The following is a 19386-nucleotide window of genomic DNA, read 5'->3' as shown; positions in this document are numbered from 1 at the left end:
TCCAAACCGCAAAAAATATAGCGTTTGGTTAGGTTTATATAACCGCAGCGTTTAGCGTTTTCTTTGGAAACTGCAGCGTTTTGGAGCGTTTCACGAAAAGCTCCTATTTGAAGCTTTTCATAAACATCTGTTTGTAGTTATTTGTTATTGACAAAATTATCCTTCTTTTTTCCACAAAATATGTTTATTCTTTAACATTATTTATATTTCTACAACATAATTACCGGAAGAATAAAGTTTTGTTGCGTTAAATAAATTTTTTATTTTTTATATAGATTAATTTTATTAATTTGTGTAACACATTTTTTATTTTACAATAGAATAAGGTGCAAAAAAAAATACACATAACATTTATAACTAGGAGTAATTTTACCTTTAACATTTAAAATGGTGCATTTATACCTCTAATATTGGCGGCCAAAAGCAATTTTACCCCTAACATTGACAAGTTGGGTAAATTTGAGAAATAATTTATGAAACTGTTTTTTTTTTTTTTTGTCATTAATATTGTCATCTACACTTCACACGTGCACCATTTTATCATCGTTGATTAATTTAAAACATATCCATTTTAGGCATTTTAAATACGAACAACAACAGTTCAATATAATTTTACCAAACACTAGTAATTAAATAGCTAATAACAAACAGCTAATAATTTACTGCAACTACAAACAGCTAACAGCAACCGCAACATCTATTAACTAACAGCTGAACCAAACAGGCCCTTATTGTAGTCGTGGCAGAAGCTAGAAATTTAGATTTGGGGGACTAATTTTAGTCCTGGGGTTAAGGGTAAATTTTCAAAATTCAACCCGTTAGGGTTGTACAAATTTTTTTTAGCCTCCAACGTGTTAAAACTCTAAAAATGTTATCATTTTTTAGAACTATCATTGAACTAATAGAAAATTAAATACGTTTACTCTTTTCACGCTGGACACTTTTAATGTTTTAGCAAAAACACATCATCGACGTGTTAAAACTGTAAAAATATTATAATTTTTTTAGAAATTAGCATTGAATTAATAGAAAATTAAATATGTTTACTCTTTTCACGTTGGATACTTTTAATATTTTAGAGAACATACCGTTGTTTTGGTGTGTTTGCTAAACATTAAAAGTGTCTGACGGTGTGTTCGCTAAAATAATAAAAGTGTCCAACGTAAAAATAGTAAACATATTTAATTTTCTATTAGTTCAATGTTAGTTTCTAAAAAATTATAACATTTTTGCCGTTTTTATTTTTATATTTTTCATAAATTAAAATTTAATTTAGAAACTAAGTTATTTGAATCTCAAAAATAAGAAATTAATTTTTTTAATGGTAAAGACATAATAAAAATGAATTCAAAAGTGTTATCAAAATAAAGAGTCTATTTAAATTAATTAATAATGGTAATATATTTTTATAATTATTGAAAAATAAAGTTAAAATAAATAAAAACTTTTTAAAATAAAATGAAGATAAGGGAGAGTTAAACCTATGACCTCTAGAATAGAAGCATACAGCTAGACCTGGCAATTGTCGTGTTCGAGTCGTGTTCGTGTCGTGTCATTTCGGGTTCGTGTCAAAAAGAGTAAACCCAAACCCAACCCAAAAACTTTCGTGTCAAAGTCGTGTTAACCTGTTCGGGTTAGTGTCGATTTCGTGTGGTGTTTTCGGGTTACATGTAATTTTGTTATGCATATATATTAATAATAACTCTTTAAAATATAAGCAGATATAGTACTGTTTTTAAACATTTTATATCATTTTTAGATTAGTATGTTAACAATAATTATCGAAAAGTTCGATAATATCATGTTAGAGGGTCATGTAATGTGTTTATAACAATTTAGGAAATTCAAATCAATATTTGTAATTAATAATTATAATTTTATTATCTTTATTAATAAAATGACATAAAAAAACACGAGAGAATATAACAATAATTTTCAATATCCGTGTCATTTCGTGTCATTTTCGGGTTCACATATCAACACTAACCCAACCCAAAAATTAACGTGTCAGTTTCGTGTCAACCCAAAAATGACCTATTACCTATTAAGCTCAACACTAACACTAAAAATCCGTGTCGTGTTCGTGTCGTGTAATCGGGTCGTGTGTCATTTTGCCACCTCTACATACAGCTTTAACTATCTCATCCGCCTATAAACATTGAAATAATACTACATAGAATTAATGTATACTAATTTTAAGAAGGACTACATGAGACAAAATCACAAATACTCAAGGACGGAGCCGATGGCCGGGCCCCCGAGCCCTAGGTTAGCTCTGCCCCTGATTGTAGTAGCAAATAGAAGTTAATTGATTTTTGTTTGGAAATAATTATCTATAGTTGTTTTTTTAATCCTAATAGAATATTTTTATTTTACTCTTAGTAATGAAAATAAAAAGAAGGCGTAGTACATCATTTGCATCATGAACTTGTCCAAAATGGTTGATTAACTCCCTGAACTTTCAAAGTGTCTTGATAGCCCTCTGAACTTGCATAAAATGTTCAGTTAACCACCTGAACTTACATAAAATGTAATCAATTAATCATTCAATTGTAAAAAAGTAAATCAAATGCGAAATATATGTTACATGTGTCTTAGAATGTTATTACATACTTCGCAAAATAGATTAAAATATGTTAAAAAAGAATTTCTTACTTATTTAACTATAAAACATTTTCTTCTCTAATATTATAATCGCATACCCCGACTTTGGTCGTTTTACTTTTTTTAGATGCGTGCAATATATCTTCTGCATTTAACTTACTTTTTTACAACCGAGTGATTAATTGATTTCATTTTATGCAAGTTCAAGGGGCTAACTGAACATTTTATGCAAGTTCAGGGGCTATCGAGACACTTTGAAAGTTCAGAGGACCAATCAACCATTTTGAACAAGTTCAGAGGGGCAAATGATGTATTAAGCCTAAAAAGAATCTATGCAAAATAGAAAGATAAACATATAATTAAGCTTTTCAACACTGATCATTTATTTTTTCAGATTAAGAACCTGTTTGTTTGGGGGAAAATATTCTGAAGGAAAATAAGTGGTAAGTCAATGGAAAATAAATGAAGAAATAAGGGAAAATGTTTTACCCCAAAAACATACGCGTTTAATGAAAAATGGGGAAAACGTTAAAAAATGTAAAAATATGAAACGCGAAAAAGTACGAAAAACATGAAAACGTGAAAAATACAAAAAAATACGAAAAACGCGAAAAATGCTAAAAATGCTAAAACACAAAAACATGACAATAAGTGTTCTTTTTGTGTGTTTTCATGTAAACATACACGTTTAGAGAAAAATGGAGAAAACATTAAAAATGTAAAAATGTGAAACACGAAAACGCGAAAAAATACGAAAATGTGAAAAATACAAAAAACACGAAAAAGTGAAAAAATACGAAAAACACGAAAACGTGAAAAATACAAAAAACACGAAAATGTGAAAAATACAAAAAACACGAAAAAGTAAAAAAAAAATACGAAAAATGCTAAAACACAAAAATGTGACAATACGTGTTCTTTGCAGTAGCAATTCTATTTCATTCCGCGAACCAAACTACACCTTACAGTTTATGTGTGTTTTTGGTGCTTAATTTGTTGCTAATACACGTGAATCTCTTTTTTGTGTTTTACATATACAATTGAAAATAAAAAATACAGAAAATCTATATTTAATGGTTGGAAAATATTTTCCAGTATGTAGCCAAACACCGGAAAATATTTTCCAGTGTTGTTACCAAATACGGAAAAATAAAATATTTTCCTATAAAATATTTTTCCTGCATAAAATTTTCCAGAACACAATATTTTCTCCAAACAAACAGGATCTAAATCCACGAACTATAATTTTTATACTCATTAATTTTTTTATACTCATTAAATCCCTCATTAACGGCTCTTTTAGCTAAGCCTTTTGTGAAAGTATGGAAATGAAAGATCGGGAAATAAATAAAGAAAAGTTATAAAGACCTAGAACTTAATTAAGAAAAGTTGTTAAGATGCTGTGGCTTAAATATGATATTTGTATTTATCAAAAAAAAAAAAAGATATTTGTCTATAATCATGAATTTGAAGAGACTCAGTTTGTTACCGTCAATTAGCATAACCAATTTTGGTGATATATTTTTTATTAGTCTTTTTTTATATATATTAGTTGAGAAGAGAAATTCAAAATTCAATCAATTCAAAAGTATTGTTTAAATTTAAAAACGCAAAGTCATCTTCATAAATCTTTTTATTTTTCATTTCAATTTTTTAATGGTAGGATATATATTTGAGTGAAGTGCTCCATCGACGGCTGGAATCCTTTCTACACTTGAGATAAGACAAAAAAAAAATTAAAAAAAATTCAAGACGGGGTCAGTAATCCGTGATCTCACTTTGATGCTTAAGTTAGCAGAGTTTGAAAAGGTGGACACTAAACAATTGAGAATTAATTACAATAGATATACGTATGTACCTTATATGTGTGATTTGCTTTCTATTTATAGGCTGCTAGAGGAAAATCTGGTAGTTGGTTCAAGATATGCGCCTTATCTTGTATGGAGGACAAATATCGATTCTTGAATGATGGATACAATTTAGGTAGTTTGTAATATGCATAAACTGCAGTTCCTTGATCCCAGTCATGAATCAAGGATTCCTTTTCGGAGTAGATTCAGAATGCATTCTATTGGCCCACGTGTATTGGTGGTCCTACATTCTTAGCACGACTTGATCCAAAGGTCTTCATTGCTTCATATGTCTTTGCTTGCTCGAGATGAGGAAGCGTAGTAGATCTCTTATGAGGCAGAGTATAGAGCATTTGCTCACTGCACTTTGTGAACTACAATGGATTTTATATCTGCTCAAGAATCTATCTATACCATACTCTCAGCCTGCTCTTACATAATGTGATTACCAATCTGCTTTACATATTACATAGAATCATGTGTTTCATAACTTAGAAATTGATTGTCATCTCATCAAATAAAAACTACTGCAACAGGTCATTCATATTCGTTCTCCAAATCAATTAGCTGGCCTTTCTACTAAGCATGGTCATGTTCTAAATTATTTCATGTCCAATCTTGGACTGCTCAACATCTACCAGTTCGACTTAAGGGGTAGGGGGATAAAACTCAGACTCCATCATCACCACACAAACAATCAAATAGTTCAACATTTACACCTATTATACAATCAACCGCAGAGGATAAAATGCATTAGCATGTTGTAACGATTTTTTTTTACAGCTTTCTGTTTTGTTTACTTGTGCTCATGGTTGCCAGCTATTACGTTTTGCTGTATTATGTATGTACGGAGCGTTTGGTATTCTATTGGGACATGGATATGGATAAAAATTGGAATAGAGATAAGGATAAATGGTTGTGATAAGAATAAAAATATGATAGTCGAGAATTATTATTCAATGTTTGGTATGTGGGATAGGGATGGAGATAAAATAATACATTTTACTATTTTAACTTTATTTAAACTACATAACAGTAATTTGAGAGATAAGATAGACTTTTCCGTCCTATTAAAATCGTAGGAGCTTTTCCCACCTCCTCATACCACCCCCCTCCTGGGTATAGGATTTGAGGGATAAGAAGCTTATCCCTCATCCGTCTCACTCTTCTATCTCCCAAACAAACACGAGATAACTTATCTCGTGTTTTTTTATCCCTATCTCACCTCTTATATCCTTTCTAACAAACACATCGGTAATGGTTGCTGCACTTTTCATTTCAATAATAATAAAAAAATACTGTTTCTGATGTGTCATCGTCACCAAGAAACTAGCCCAATAGTAGAATTGAGCTCACACTGCGTGTAATCTATTCAACATGACGTGTAAGCAGATTAGAATGAGAAGATGCATGTGAAAATCACACGCCCTAGTTGCGGCTCTCTATCTCTTCGAGGGATAAGCCACACAACATTCCACACGCCATATGGGCTAAAGGAAATGGCAGCCTTCGTGATTCATGGGAGAGCACCACACCCTGAATCAATACCAGGGCTCGTGTTGACATGGCCAAGTACTGGGCCACACAATGTGTCAGGTAGACCACATGCTGCCTTAGCCACCAAGTTCTGGCTCATTGCCTACCAAAACTTATTTACTATCTAGCCATTTACTAATTATTGCTTGTAAAGTCCTTTTTGCCCCTATTACTAATTGTTATTGTAAAGTAAAAGGTGAGGGTTTTTTAGTCTTTAGCACACTAGGATTGGATAAGTATTTAAGTGCACATTTTTTAAGAACAAACAACTTTTTATGAATCAAACACATTTTTCTCTATTTTTCTCTTTTGGAAGCAAGGTGTATCAACCTTTGTAATTATTTATTGTTCTTTGTTGGTTTAAACATAACCATCATTATCACCACAAATCCATATAAGTTCCTTATTCAATCTTTTCTTCTTAATGCCTAAGCTTGTTTGATTTAAGATTTGCAGAGTTGTACAGTCCTGGGAAAGAATATTTGACAATAGCTTGGGTATTGATGAATTGGAAAAGGGTATACGCATCTAAAATTTCTTTCTGGTTTTATTTGGAACTTGATACAAAGTTGTACCCTTTATTAACCTGGGTTTGAGTTTGGACACATTATTATTATTATTATTCTTTGCTGGTAAATATTTGGCATTTAGCATCTATTCAACTAAAAAAAAAGATGGCCCGGTCGCACTACGCGTCCCCGTTGAGCGAGGGTCCGGGAAGGGTCCCACCACAAGGGTGTACTGGGGGCAAGCCTTCCCCTGCCAATTTATTTGGTAAGAGGCCGCTCCTAAGACTCGAACCCGTGACCTCTTGATCACACGACAACAACGTTTACCGTTGCGCCAAGGCTCGCCCTCTTAGCATCTATTCAACTGTAACTAGAAATTTCAATCGGTCTTATGTCCCAACATTTGTTCATGACATGAATCACTAAAGTCACATTAACGACTGAGTCAAACCATAGGTAATTACTTTATTAGCTACAAACAGGTGATAGCAGGGTACGCCATTACACACAACAACATTCACTTTGTGCAAATCCATATGAACTTGGCTTGTTTCATTTGCTAACAACAATTTTAACAGTATTTTGATAATAGGAAAACAGTAAAATGGAGTAAGATGAAACAGCAAGTGTGGATTCATGTTCCTGATTCCAGAGAAAACAAGACTGAGCTAAGCTAATCTTTATATTAGTAATATAAGAAAGGGAAATTGATATGAACACATCCCACAACACATATAACGGGGTCAGGAACCCACTGGACAGATACTCCACACCATTGCTAGCTAGCTATTTCATTTTTTGAGATGGGGGAAACATGTCAACACGTCCGATTTTGGGTGTTTTGCTTCCGCATGCTCTCTGCACTTCACCTCTGTAGTGGTGCATATGAATGTTTGCATACACACTTTGCACTGCACCCATCACAAAATCCCAATTCACACACCAAAAACCAAAACCTATACATGTAATTAAAAACCTTTCAGACCAATAGACACAATAAATACGAATTTCCCTTCATTTACTCTTTTTACTCTATACTTGTTTCGATAAACTACACTCATAACCACTCAATTTTAGCCTTACTCAGATGATGATAACTAGACTTTTACTTCTAGTAACATAAAAATCCTTCTCTTATGAGAATAAACCTTACTAACATGATGATAACTAGACTTTTACTTTTAGTAACATAAAAGTCCTTCTCTTATGAAAATAAACAATCTCAAAATGACATTGACAAACTCAATAGAAAAGTCCAACAAATAAAAATGACATTGACAAACTCAATAGAAAAGTCCAACAAATAAAGTTGTTTAAAACCATGTTTGTATTTCATATCTAATCTAATTGTGTTTTATCTTTTCAAATTAACATTTTTGGAGATTTCTATCTAACAACAATTTTCTCTCTTAATCAAAGAATACCTAAATGACCTTTAAAACCAAAAAATTCAAGAAATGAAGTTACATAGCTTATAATTTTATGAACTCTACAATGGAGGATTAACCATTATACAAATGCTAAAAGGTTAAACAACTTTTATATTAGTAAAAGAATGGTAAAAGGTTAATCAGTTTTTATATTAAAAGTTAAACTTGAGGGACTTTTATATCAGGTTTAAAGTTTGAGTGGTCATGATGTTAGAAAGATTAGCAAGGATAAACTTGAGTGCCTAATTTACCCAGAAAACGAGTTAGTTGTGAGCGAAACATAGCAGAATTGAAATAGGAAGCCGAAATTATGCTGATAATAGCTTCAGAATATGATTGAAGAGAATACAAAAAAGAAAAAAAAAAAATCAAAGCGAAGCCAAGAACAATACCTGGATAGTCATAGCTTTCTTGTTTGTTTCAAGCTGACTTCCTGTACACAGATCGGATCATATTGGAGTGAATAAAAGACAGATAGGAGATACATCTTGACGAAGAATAGCAGAATTAACTACATAATCAAATAGATTTACAGATCTTTAGGCAATAAAAGAAAGAAATTATGTGAATTCCGACTTGTTTCCGTCAAATAACATAATCCGATCAGCTATCAAATTAAAATAATTTGAGTGTACATTCAACGAAAAGAAAAATAAGGTAAATTAGGGGGTTAAGTGTAGGAAGTAGGAAGAGAGTACCCTTAGCAGCTTTTTGCTTCTCCAAGTTCCTCTCGCGAGCCATCCTGGCCTTCTGCCCATTGCCTCCTCCCATTCTTTTCCCCTTCCCGTTCTTCTGATTGTGCTAAAGAAGAGTCAGTATCGATCCCAACGAGGACACAAGGGTTGCTATTTATAATTAGAAGGTTAATGAGATTAGTGGCGAGACTACAGTGACTGAAAGTGGATGCCAGCAAGCAAAATTGGGTAATCTTTCTAGTTAAATTAGGCCCTAAACTATAAGTTCAAACTTTTAAGAAACTATTGGAACATATAGTGGGATGTATCTGTGTACGCGCTCCAAGTCCAATGAATATTTGTACGTGTAGGTTAACTATCCGTTCGAGTTTTTAATTCAATCGGTTTGAATCAAACATTCCCTAAGAATGAGGAGAGATTCTTTATTAATAAAAATCATACATAGGCTTTTAGTCATTTGGGGAGCAACTAAGAAGCTATTGGAAATGATTTTGAAACGTTCGGTTTTTAAATTTTAATTTAAGAGTTTGTTTGAGATGTTCTTGGTGTCCTATTTATTTTTATTAATAATTTATTATCAAAGAGTCTCTACTCTCATTATTGATAAATATAAAAAATAATTATATATTAGTCATCCTTCAAATCACTAAAAGTCAATTGTTTGTATTATTATTAGAGAGTGAACTAAAAGTTTCTTGAAGATGCTCTAAAACCACCTCCAACTACCTCTTAAATTAAAAATTGAGAAGAGAAATTTAAAAACCAACTTCAATCGGTATCTTTCTGACTCTTTAAATCACCAAGGGTCTCTCCATCCTTTCTATTATCGAGGAGCTCCTAGTGATTTCTTATTTCATTTTTGGGATAAGGTGCAAAAATATCTCTAACATTTACATTTAGGAACAATTTTACCTCTAATGTTAACAGTTAAGAGCAATTTTATCCCTAATATTGATAAATTGGGTCGGTTTCAGACATTATTAAAAAAAAATACAATATTTTGTTCATTATTTTAACCAATTGCATATCAGTTTGTTTTTAAAAAAATCATATTTTCTCCGAGCTAATAATAGAATTGGAGATTAATATTTATAAATTCAGTGAAATATGTTGAATTTTTTTCCAACTCGTACAAAAGTCAATATATTTTTTAATTTTTTTCACGTCTAATTATATGTTTATGATCTGTTACTAATGAGTGATAAAAAAATAACTCATATGTGAAGTGTAGATGACAAGATTGATGACCGAGAAGACAGTTTGATGAATTATTTCTCAAATTGACCCAACTTGACAATATTAGTGGTAAAAGTATTTTTGACTGTCAATGATAGTGGTAAAAAAATTCCGGACTATATTAGTTTTAGTTTGGTTGGTTAGGTTTCTTTATATTTTTTAAAACTTTGAGATCATTTCTAGTTGTTTTATGAATACGATTATTAATTATTATTGTTTTTTAATATTTAAATATATTAAATAAAGTTTATCTTTTAAATGATAATTTATTTATGAAAATATTTTATTGCTTAGTTATTCAATACTATTTATGGGAATAGATTATAACTAAGATTGATGAACTATGAACCAATAGTGGATTAATATTCATTTCGTATGTGATGCATGTTAGTATTATCTATAAAACTTAGTTCTGTATGCATGTATATCTAGTTAGTAAAGCTGAATCTTAGAAAACAGAGGGTGATTAGATCCTTTTATTAGGTCTCTTTTTCAAATTAAAATCTAGTGCAAAAACTTCATCAGTTAGATATAAGTTGCGTAGAGAACTCGCATGTATTCATATTTGAACTTTGTGTGGACTTGTGCAATTAAAATTAAAACTGTAGAACTATTTATTACAATGTCGACTGCATCGAAATCAATTATTACTGAGCTAAACAAAGACCAGGGTCTTAATGGGGATAATTATGATGCCTAGAGCATCAAGATCCTATATGTACTAGATGAACAAGATGTCCTTGAGTCTTTAGAAACTGTCTTGGTTGAACCTGAGGAAGGAATAATTGCGCAACACAGGGGGACTAATATGCTTATCTAGCATGGAAAAATGAGAATTCCACTGCCCATCCCATCATACTTAGTTCTATGGATGATGACTTGACTAAACATTATCATGAACATCAAACTTCCAATGATCTCTATAAATCCTTGGAAAATGCTTTCAGAGGTATCTCCATGACAATGCTTTGGTCTCTGACTATCAAGTTTGATACATATAAAAACGATCTAATCATACCATGAAAAAGCATCTCAAACAGATGTTCAATATAATCACAAAACTTAATGTAGCATGTCATATAGTGACAGATGAGCAACAAATTCAAGCAGTTATCCGCTCTTTGCCTAATAACTAGGAGAATATGAAATTGCATTTGACCCACTCAACAACCATCAAGACTTTCGAAGATGCCAGAAAGCACCTTCAACTTAAGGAGGACTGTTTCTAGCATCTAAAGTAAATGCTGAAGTAAACTATGTTATCTCTTTCTTAGAATGTTACAAATGATCACTCCAAGATCCGATCTTAAATGGGACTATTCCTCAATCTTATAAAGATATGGAACTTTTGTCTAACTAGGATCACTCCAAGCTACGATGAATATCAAAAATTTGTCTACCAAGATTTGAAACCACTGCATTGTACTAATAGACAGTTCACTATCAAAGGCACAACTCTTTAAGCATCCCATAGGGATGATGTGGAACCCAAGAACATCAAAGAAGCACTATGATGTCCTGATAAGGGTAAATAGATGAAAGCAATGGAATAAGAGATGTGTTTCATGAGATCAAATTAGGTCTATTGATGCTTGTAAAGTATATAGCATTTAATAGGACACGTGTATCCTATCGCAACAAGTAATATTGTGCTAAGCACGAGATCGAACCACAAAGACTATTCGTTACAACTAGTAAATCTACCTAGAATGATCTAATTGTTTAGAGGGTTGGATAAAGATTTGGGTTTTTAATAACTAATTAATTGAATTAAAGCAATAAAGATAACAAAATAAAGTGAACAATTGACAGGGTAGAAGGTGAATTGACGGATGACACAATATAGGTTGAGGATTCCTTTGATTAAATCCTAGGTATGGGTTTAGGGAGTTCAGATTTGTGTTTTACCAATGATTGAAGGTAATTGTCCTAAGTGAAAGACAAATTTGTACGGGATTTGTCTAACCTATTCACATGCATTCGGGTGACGGCTTGATTAGGCATATACCCTAGGTCATGCAAAGCATTAGGTTTATTGACAACTAAGGCTAAAGCCGTAGCCCAGCCACAAAGCCTCATTCCTAGTGGTCTCTAGCGAAGTCAGATTTACATAAGTTCGATATAGACGATTCCGTGGTCAGGTTCTCATCTATCTATAATCCTATTTAATGTCAGGGTCACAAGCATTAAGCACATTATATACATAAACAGGCTAGTTAATCACTATCAATGTTCATTCTAGCATAAATCCTGTTCCTAACAATTTCTAGGCATTAAGCATGTATAAACTGATCAATCAAAGGTCCTAGATCCCTAATCATACATATTCTTACAATCAATTTCATCCCCATCCCAAATTGGATGGGGATTAATTCATAGACAAATTAATCATAGCAATATGCATATAAGAATAATGGAAAATCTTCAATTAAATATAAAAGGAAAAGATAAGAGGGAGAGATAGAAATCCAAAACCCGCTTGTCGATTCTGATTACAAAAATAGAAGATCTGGAGCTTCTTCCATCAATTGTTCTTGAACAGAAATAACAAAATAGAAAATAAATCTAATCTAGAAACAGGAAAATAAAACTGAAATAAAAGCTAAATCTACATTGTGGAGGAGAGAAAGCCCTGACGGCTCTCCAATTTATTAAGTGGCTAATCCCCCCTCAAGGATTAGGTTTAGCTCCCTATTTATAGAGTTAGGGAGGAAACCCTAATGCCTCAAGGGTAAAAATGGGCTTTTACAAAGTGTTTTTGGTGGGCTTCAGGCCCAAATCCGCGCATTCCAGCAAGGGGGAAGGCGCTGGTGCGCCTTTCCCCGCCTCGTCTCGTCGAGACAAGGCATGTCTCGACGAGACGAGGGCCTGTCTCGACGAGACAGGTGATGTCTCGCCGAGACAGGTCCTATTCAAGGAACTGTGGCTCCAGCTTTTATCTGTTTAGGTCCTTGGGCTTTCGAAAAGTGCTCTAATGGTCCCTGATGAATCCCAAAAGTGCTCTGATGGTCCCTGAAGAATCCGAAAATGCTCCAATAGGCTTGGTTCAGGTTCGGAAATGCTCAAATAGGCCTAAAAACACCTGAAAACACAGAAAATGCCAAAAATAAGAGAAATTACTAATTCTAACTAAAAGATAACAAAACGATAATAAAACTGAAAGGAAATAAAGCAAAAGGAAGCTAAAAGGAGCCTAAAAACCCTATACAAATGGGAGCTATCAACCTCCCCACACTTGAATCTTGTTTGTCCTCAAGCAAGACAGAATCCAAAGCAGAGAAAAATCAACAAATAGCTCCCTTACAAAAACAAGAATCTACTACACTTTATTATTCACAACAGTTCAGACTACTCATTTTGCAATTAAAAACATAATGAACCTCAGACGAGTCTCCAAAACTGATTAATTGGTTTTATCAATCAACACTTCATGAAAACGAAAGAAGAGAACTAAAATTGATAGCTCACAAGTGGTCACTCTAACGCTCAAGTGTTTGGGTGTAAAATTGTTTTTTTGGAAACGCTCTACATTTTATTGCACAAAGTGGTCACGTTGGGATTGCATCATCCATCCGGTCAAAATTAATGCATTAAAATTAAACAAAATCATAGGTCTTTAAGGGTTGTAACATTGGCTAAAGGTTGGGGTAGGAAAAAGGGAATTTATAGGCAAAAAGTTAAATGACTCAAATAGTTAAAAATTTTACAAAAAGGACACATTTTTCGCATTAGGGAGCTATAAACCACCTCCCCACACTTAAAATTTTGCTTGTCCTCAAGCAATTCAGAATCCAAAAGGGACACTGTTTCCGCTATGTATATGAAGGTTGAAGCTCAAGGTTGTGTTTATGAGGCAATGAAGTATTCGGGAAGCAACTAAAAATATAAACACGTCTTTTATCCTTTCCTCTATTTTATTGTTTTTTTTTTTTTTTTGATTTGGTTTTTAACCATTTTTTTTCTTTTGAATAGATGGGATAAAGCGTGAAAATCAAATAGGTAAAGGTTGCTTCTTCTATTAAAAGTACAACCTTTTAATGATTGCTAATGAGAATTTGAAGGATATGTGTGTCTAAGGATTTATCAAAACTAAATTGAGTCAATTAACTTGGGTGAGAAATGATATTTAAGAAGGCTAAGGTTTGTAACAGGGTTGATCAAAGAAAGGGGTAAAAGGCTCAAAGGGGCTTATCTAGTGGAACTGTTAAGGGATTTTGGCTAAACAAAGAAATAGGCTAAATTTCACAAAGGGATATACCTAGGTTGCCTAATCATTTCAAGTTTAATAAAAACACAAAATTCAACCAGTATTGGATGCAATTCCTATGAGCACAGAGACAATAAATGTAATCCCACACCTAAGAGATCAATTGGTCCTAATCATGAGTCTAAAATATTGATCTTTATGGCTCTAACTCACAATTGAAGGGTTATTTGTATCAATTCTAGCCTTAACTAACATTTCGTTCCATGTCAATTTTAGGCAAATAATACTATTTGGAGACTCAAACGTTGTTCAAGATTTTTCGCATGCATCAATTTCATTTAGAATGTGCAAATTTTTAAGCGCATTTTCAACTGTATTGCGGGATAGCTAAATGTATCAAATTCAACTGCATAGGATTCTTTTATTCCTAGAATTAAAAAAGCAAACAAAAACAAAAAGCATGAAATCCTAAAATTAAAACAAAAACATGCAACCTAATATAGAAAAACAAAAAGAAATTAAAAACATGCAAATGGCAGAATAAAAAATCATCATATCCTAGTATCTCCTCCCCACACTTACAACATTCATTTACTTCCATCATTACATAAAAGTAAAACATAAAGTGCAGAAAAGAAATAGGATAGAAAAAACTCCCTCAGGGGTGGCTTGTCAATCCAACCCCGAATTTCCGATACTAAATTTTCAATTCCAAGCTGCAGTCTTGAAAATCAATCCGGCGTCGGTGAGTATTCCAATTAGAGGGTTCTGCCAATAGAAAAAAAAACAAACAAACATAAGAATAGAGAAAGCAACAGAAAAGAAAAAGAAAAATCGTTTAAATTTTTTTTTTTTTATTTTTTTTTTCGTGTCCGTCTCGGCGAGATTAACAGTGTCTCGCCGAGACGAGACGGGTTTTTTTTTAATTTTTATATACAAATCTAAACAATTATTTCAACCTATTCAGTTTATACAGATTATAAACGAAATAGTCCCTGGCAACGGCGCCAAAAACTTGATGGTGTTGTTGTGGGGTATTTCGAAATATAATCTAATTATAAATAAAATAGTTCCAAGCAAATTTAATCTAATTATAATCAAAATAGTCCCCGGCAACGGCGCCAAAAACTTGATGCTTGTAAAGTATATAGCATTTAATAGGACAAGTGTATCCTATCGCTACAAGTAATATTGTGCTAAGCACGAGATCGAACCACAAAGACTATTCGTTACAACTAGTAAATCTACCTAGAATGATCTAATTGTTTAGAGGGTTGGATAAAGATTTGGGTTTTTAATAACTAATTAATTGAATTAAAGCAATAAAGATAACAAAATAAAGTGAACAATTGACAGGGTAGAAGGTGAATTGACGGATGGCACAATATAGGTTGAGGATTCCTTTGATTAAATCCTAGGTATGGGTTTAGGGAGTTCAGATTTGTGTTTTACCAATGATTGAAGGTAATTGTCCTAAGTGAAAGACAAATTTGTACAGGATTTGTCTAACCTATTCACATGCATTCGGGTGACGGCTTGATTAGGCATATACCCTAGGTCATGCAAAGCATTAGGTTTATTGACAACTAAGGCTAAAGCCGTAGCCCAGCCACAAATCCTCATTCCTAGTGGTCTCTAGCGAAGTCAGATTTACACAAGTTCGATATAGACGATTCCGTGGTCAGGTTCTCATCTATCTATAATCCTATTTAATGTCAGGGTCACAGGCATTAAGCACATTATATACATAAACAGGCTAGTTGATCATTATCAATGTTCATTCTAGCATAAATCCTGTTCCTAACAATTTCTAGGCATTAAGCATGTATAAACTGATCAATCAAAGGTCCTAGATCCCTAATCATACATATTCTTACAATCAATTTCATCCCCATCCCAAATTGGATGGGGATTAATTCATAGACAAATTAATCATAGCAATATGCATATAAGAATAATGGAAAAAGCTTCAATTAAATATAAAAGGAAAAGATAAGAGGGGGAGATAGAAATCCAAAACCCGCTTGTCGATTCTGATTACAAAAATAGAAGATTTGGAGCTTCTTCCATCAATTGTTCTTGAACAGAAATAACAAAATAGAAAATAAATCTAATCTAGAAACAGGAAAATAAAACTGAAATAAAAGCTAAATCTACATTGTGGAGGAGAGAAAGCCCTAGCGGCTCTCCAATTTATTAAGTGGCTAATCCTCCCTCAAGGATTAGGTTTAGCTCCCTATTTATAGAGTTAGGGAGGAAACCCTAATGCCTCAAAGGTAAAAATGGGCTTTTACAAAGTGTTTTTGGTGGGCTTCAGGCCCAAATCCGCGCATTCCAGCAAGGGGGAAGGCGCTGGTGCGCCTTTCCCCGCCTCGTCTCGTCGAGACAAGGCATGTCTCGATGAAACGAGGGCCTGTCTCGACGAGACAGGTGATGTCTCGCCGAGACAGGTCCTATTCAAGGAACTGTGGCTCCGGCTTTTATCTGTTTAGGTCCTTGGGCTTCCGAAAAGTACTCTAATGGTCCCTGATGAATCCCAAAAGTGCTCTGATGGTCCCTGAAGAATCCAGAAATGCTCCAATAGGCTTGGGTCAGGTTCGAAAATTCTCAAATAGGCCTAAAAACACCTGAAAACACAGAAAATGCCAAAAATAAGAGAAATTACTAATTCTAACTAAAAGATAACAAAACGATAATAAAACTGAAAGGAAATAAAGCAAAAGGAAGCTAAAAGGAGCCTAAAAACCCTATACAAATGGGAGCTATCATCTATGAACTAGTTGATGTTCCTAAAGGATGCAAAACAATTAGGAATAAATGGGTCCTTAAGATAAAGTGAAAGACTGATGGAAGTATCGAAAGGTACAAAGCTCGTCTTGTCTGTAAGGGTTATAGCAAATAAGAAGGAATCGATTTCGAGAAATATTTCTCCCCCGTTGTGAGATTTACATCAATACAACTTATTATAACAATAGTGGCAAGTTTAGACCTATAATTACACCAAATGAATGTAAAGACTGCTTTCCCCAATGGAGAATTAAACAAAGAGATCTACATAAATCAACCTGTAGGTTTCATCACAGAAGGCAACAAACAAAAGGTTTGCAAGTTGATCAAATAGATATATGACCTTAAATAGTCTTATAGACAATGGCATATTCTATTTTATAATGAAATGATATCGAATGACTTCAAGCTAATTGAATAAGATCATTGTGATACAGATCGATTTTGGGACATGTTAGTTTTAATCATAAACTAACAAAGATGTTCTTCTCTAATTAAACTAGAAGGAGTGAATCTCGGGTTTTATGGACTAAATCCATAGGAATAGTGAAATCCCCATAGTTGAAGGCTTCAAACCTTAATAAAAGCTTCTTGAAGAAGATGATTAATTTTGATTGATAAAAAGTTAACTATTGCAAAGAGAAAGAGATGAATTTATATCATCTCAAAACCTAAATGGCAAATTACATAGAAGGCTAGCTTAACATAATTAATTAAAAGAGTAAGGTTAGGGGTAAAATGGGGGTAATAATAAGGGGGTGGCATGGATTGTAAATAGTGAGTGGTATGGATTGTAAATAGGGAGTGGCAGAGTTGTAATTAAGGAGGAAGCTGGAGTAAGGAGCAAGTTCTTTCAAACGAATCCACGCAGAGCATGCCTAATTCTAAGCTCCGCGTGGATTGGTCTCTGGGCTTTTCTCCAGATCAATCCTTCATTCACGCGGAGCGTGCTTTCCCTCAAGCGGAGCGTGCCCAATCCAAGCGAAGCGAGCCCAAATCCAAGCGGAACGTGGATTGGCTGCTGACTTATTGTGTGGCACTATTTTGGCCCCTTTACTCGCTTGATCGTTCATGCCCAGTTCTTCCTCCAACTTCCCTCGCCCGGACTCGATCTTCAAAGGAGATGCTCTGCATCATACACTCTCTCTTAAAAAGAACTTGACCCCAAGTTGCTTGCCACGTATTGATGAGACGTGTTCATTTCGAGCGGACCTAAGATCTCAAATCAGACCAAGGTGTTGTTCGAAATGAATTCAAGAAGTCTACTCCATCTATTGCTGGATTCTCCTTCTCCTTGAACCATTCCCCACATTCCAACTAGTGCCTCACCCCGGGTTTCATCCTCATGATACTAGCTTTAATCTTCGACCGATATTAAACGGAATATGTAGGTGAAGTTGGTCAAACCAATCCTTCATAATGTCTTGGAGGCTCCTCCATACTCCCACAACATGTTGAACCGGCCAACCCCGGACCTCATTGATCTCCACCTCACGAACATGGACATTGGTCACAACTTCCCCTCGCTCATGGACGACATCAAATGGAATATCCCAGCGGCACTTTTCAACCCACTCAATGGTGATCCCAAGGACACTTGTATCAACTCCTTTGCATTGGGTTAACAATCTCTCGACTTCTAGAGTTGCCGCTTCACTAACTTGGCCCCACTCAACACTCTCCGATTCATCTTCATCTTGGAGCCAACCTTCTTTACTATCATAAGTTTCTTCATTTCGGATCCACTCAATATTCCCAAACTCACCTTCATGACGGAACCTACTCCCATCATACTCATAGTTATCCTCATTATGGTCCCGTTCAACGTCCTCCAATTCATCATCACAATGGAATCTACCTTCCTCATCTTTATAAGGAGCCTCATGTTGATCCCACTCAACGTGTTGAAGCTCACCCTTATCATAGTAAACTCCACCTTCGTCTTCTTCATAAGTGGCCCCATACTGGTTCCACTCAACGTTTTGGCGCTCATCCTCCTCAATTCCCTTCTCTATCTCATCTTCTTCATGATCATATGCAATTTCAATATCCTCTTTGTCCTCAATCCGTTCTCTCCCATGACCTATCATTTCCATTTGCTTCTCTCTATAACTCAAACCGACTAATTCACGTGCTAAGCCGCTTGACTTAAAAGACATGTAACCACCCAACATGGTTGAACCACCAACATCTCTCCCATCACCATAGCCATCAATCTCTACATATAATGTGATTTCCTCATTCTCCTCAAAGAGATTAACAAGTCCAAACTCACTTTCCTCTCCCTCAAAATCAATGCCCTCACTTCCCTCAAGCATACCAATGAAGTTATGTTCAAGGGGAATTTTATCAAACACATAGGGAGCATCCATTGCTACATGGGTTTTCTCAATATTAGCACACACAAATTCAACCTCCTCCATGTTCTCACATACAAGCATCCCTTCTTCCCCATCCACAAATGAATCTAAATCCTCCTCCACAATTTCATTATCAACAAATTCACAAGAAGAATCTAAATCCACTCCAACA

The 19386-nt window shown here is 34.1% G+C and overlaps 1 protein-coding gene across 1 annotated transcript; it reads right to left on the bottom strand.

The window, feature by feature from the left end:
- Positions 1–6940: 6940 nt before the first annotated feature.
- Positions 6941–8780, bottom strand: LOC136201065 (uncharacterized protein At2g23090-like). The gene is made up of 3 exons (XM_065991627.1): positions 8628–8780; positions 8322–8362; positions 6941–7410 (listed from the first exon to the last, which is right to left on the bottom strand). The coding sequence occupies exons 1-3, from the start codon at positions 8698–8700 to the stop codon at positions 7291–7293; spliced, it is 234 nt and encodes a 77-aa protein (XP_065847699.1). The 5' UTR covers positions 8701–8780; the 3' UTR covers positions 6941–7290.
- Positions 8781–19386: the final 10606 nt, after the last annotated feature.

This window comes from Euphorbia lathyris, chromosome 7 (genome assembly GCF_963576675.1).
Source record: "Euphorbia lathyris chromosome 7, ddEupLath1.1, whole genome shotgun sequence".
In the NCBI taxonomy this organism is placed as follows: domain Eukaryota; kingdom Viridiplantae; phylum Streptophyta; class Magnoliopsida; order Malpighiales; family Euphorbiaceae; genus Euphorbia; species Euphorbia lathyris.
This window is presented reverse-complemented; position numbering and strand designations above follow the sequence as displayed.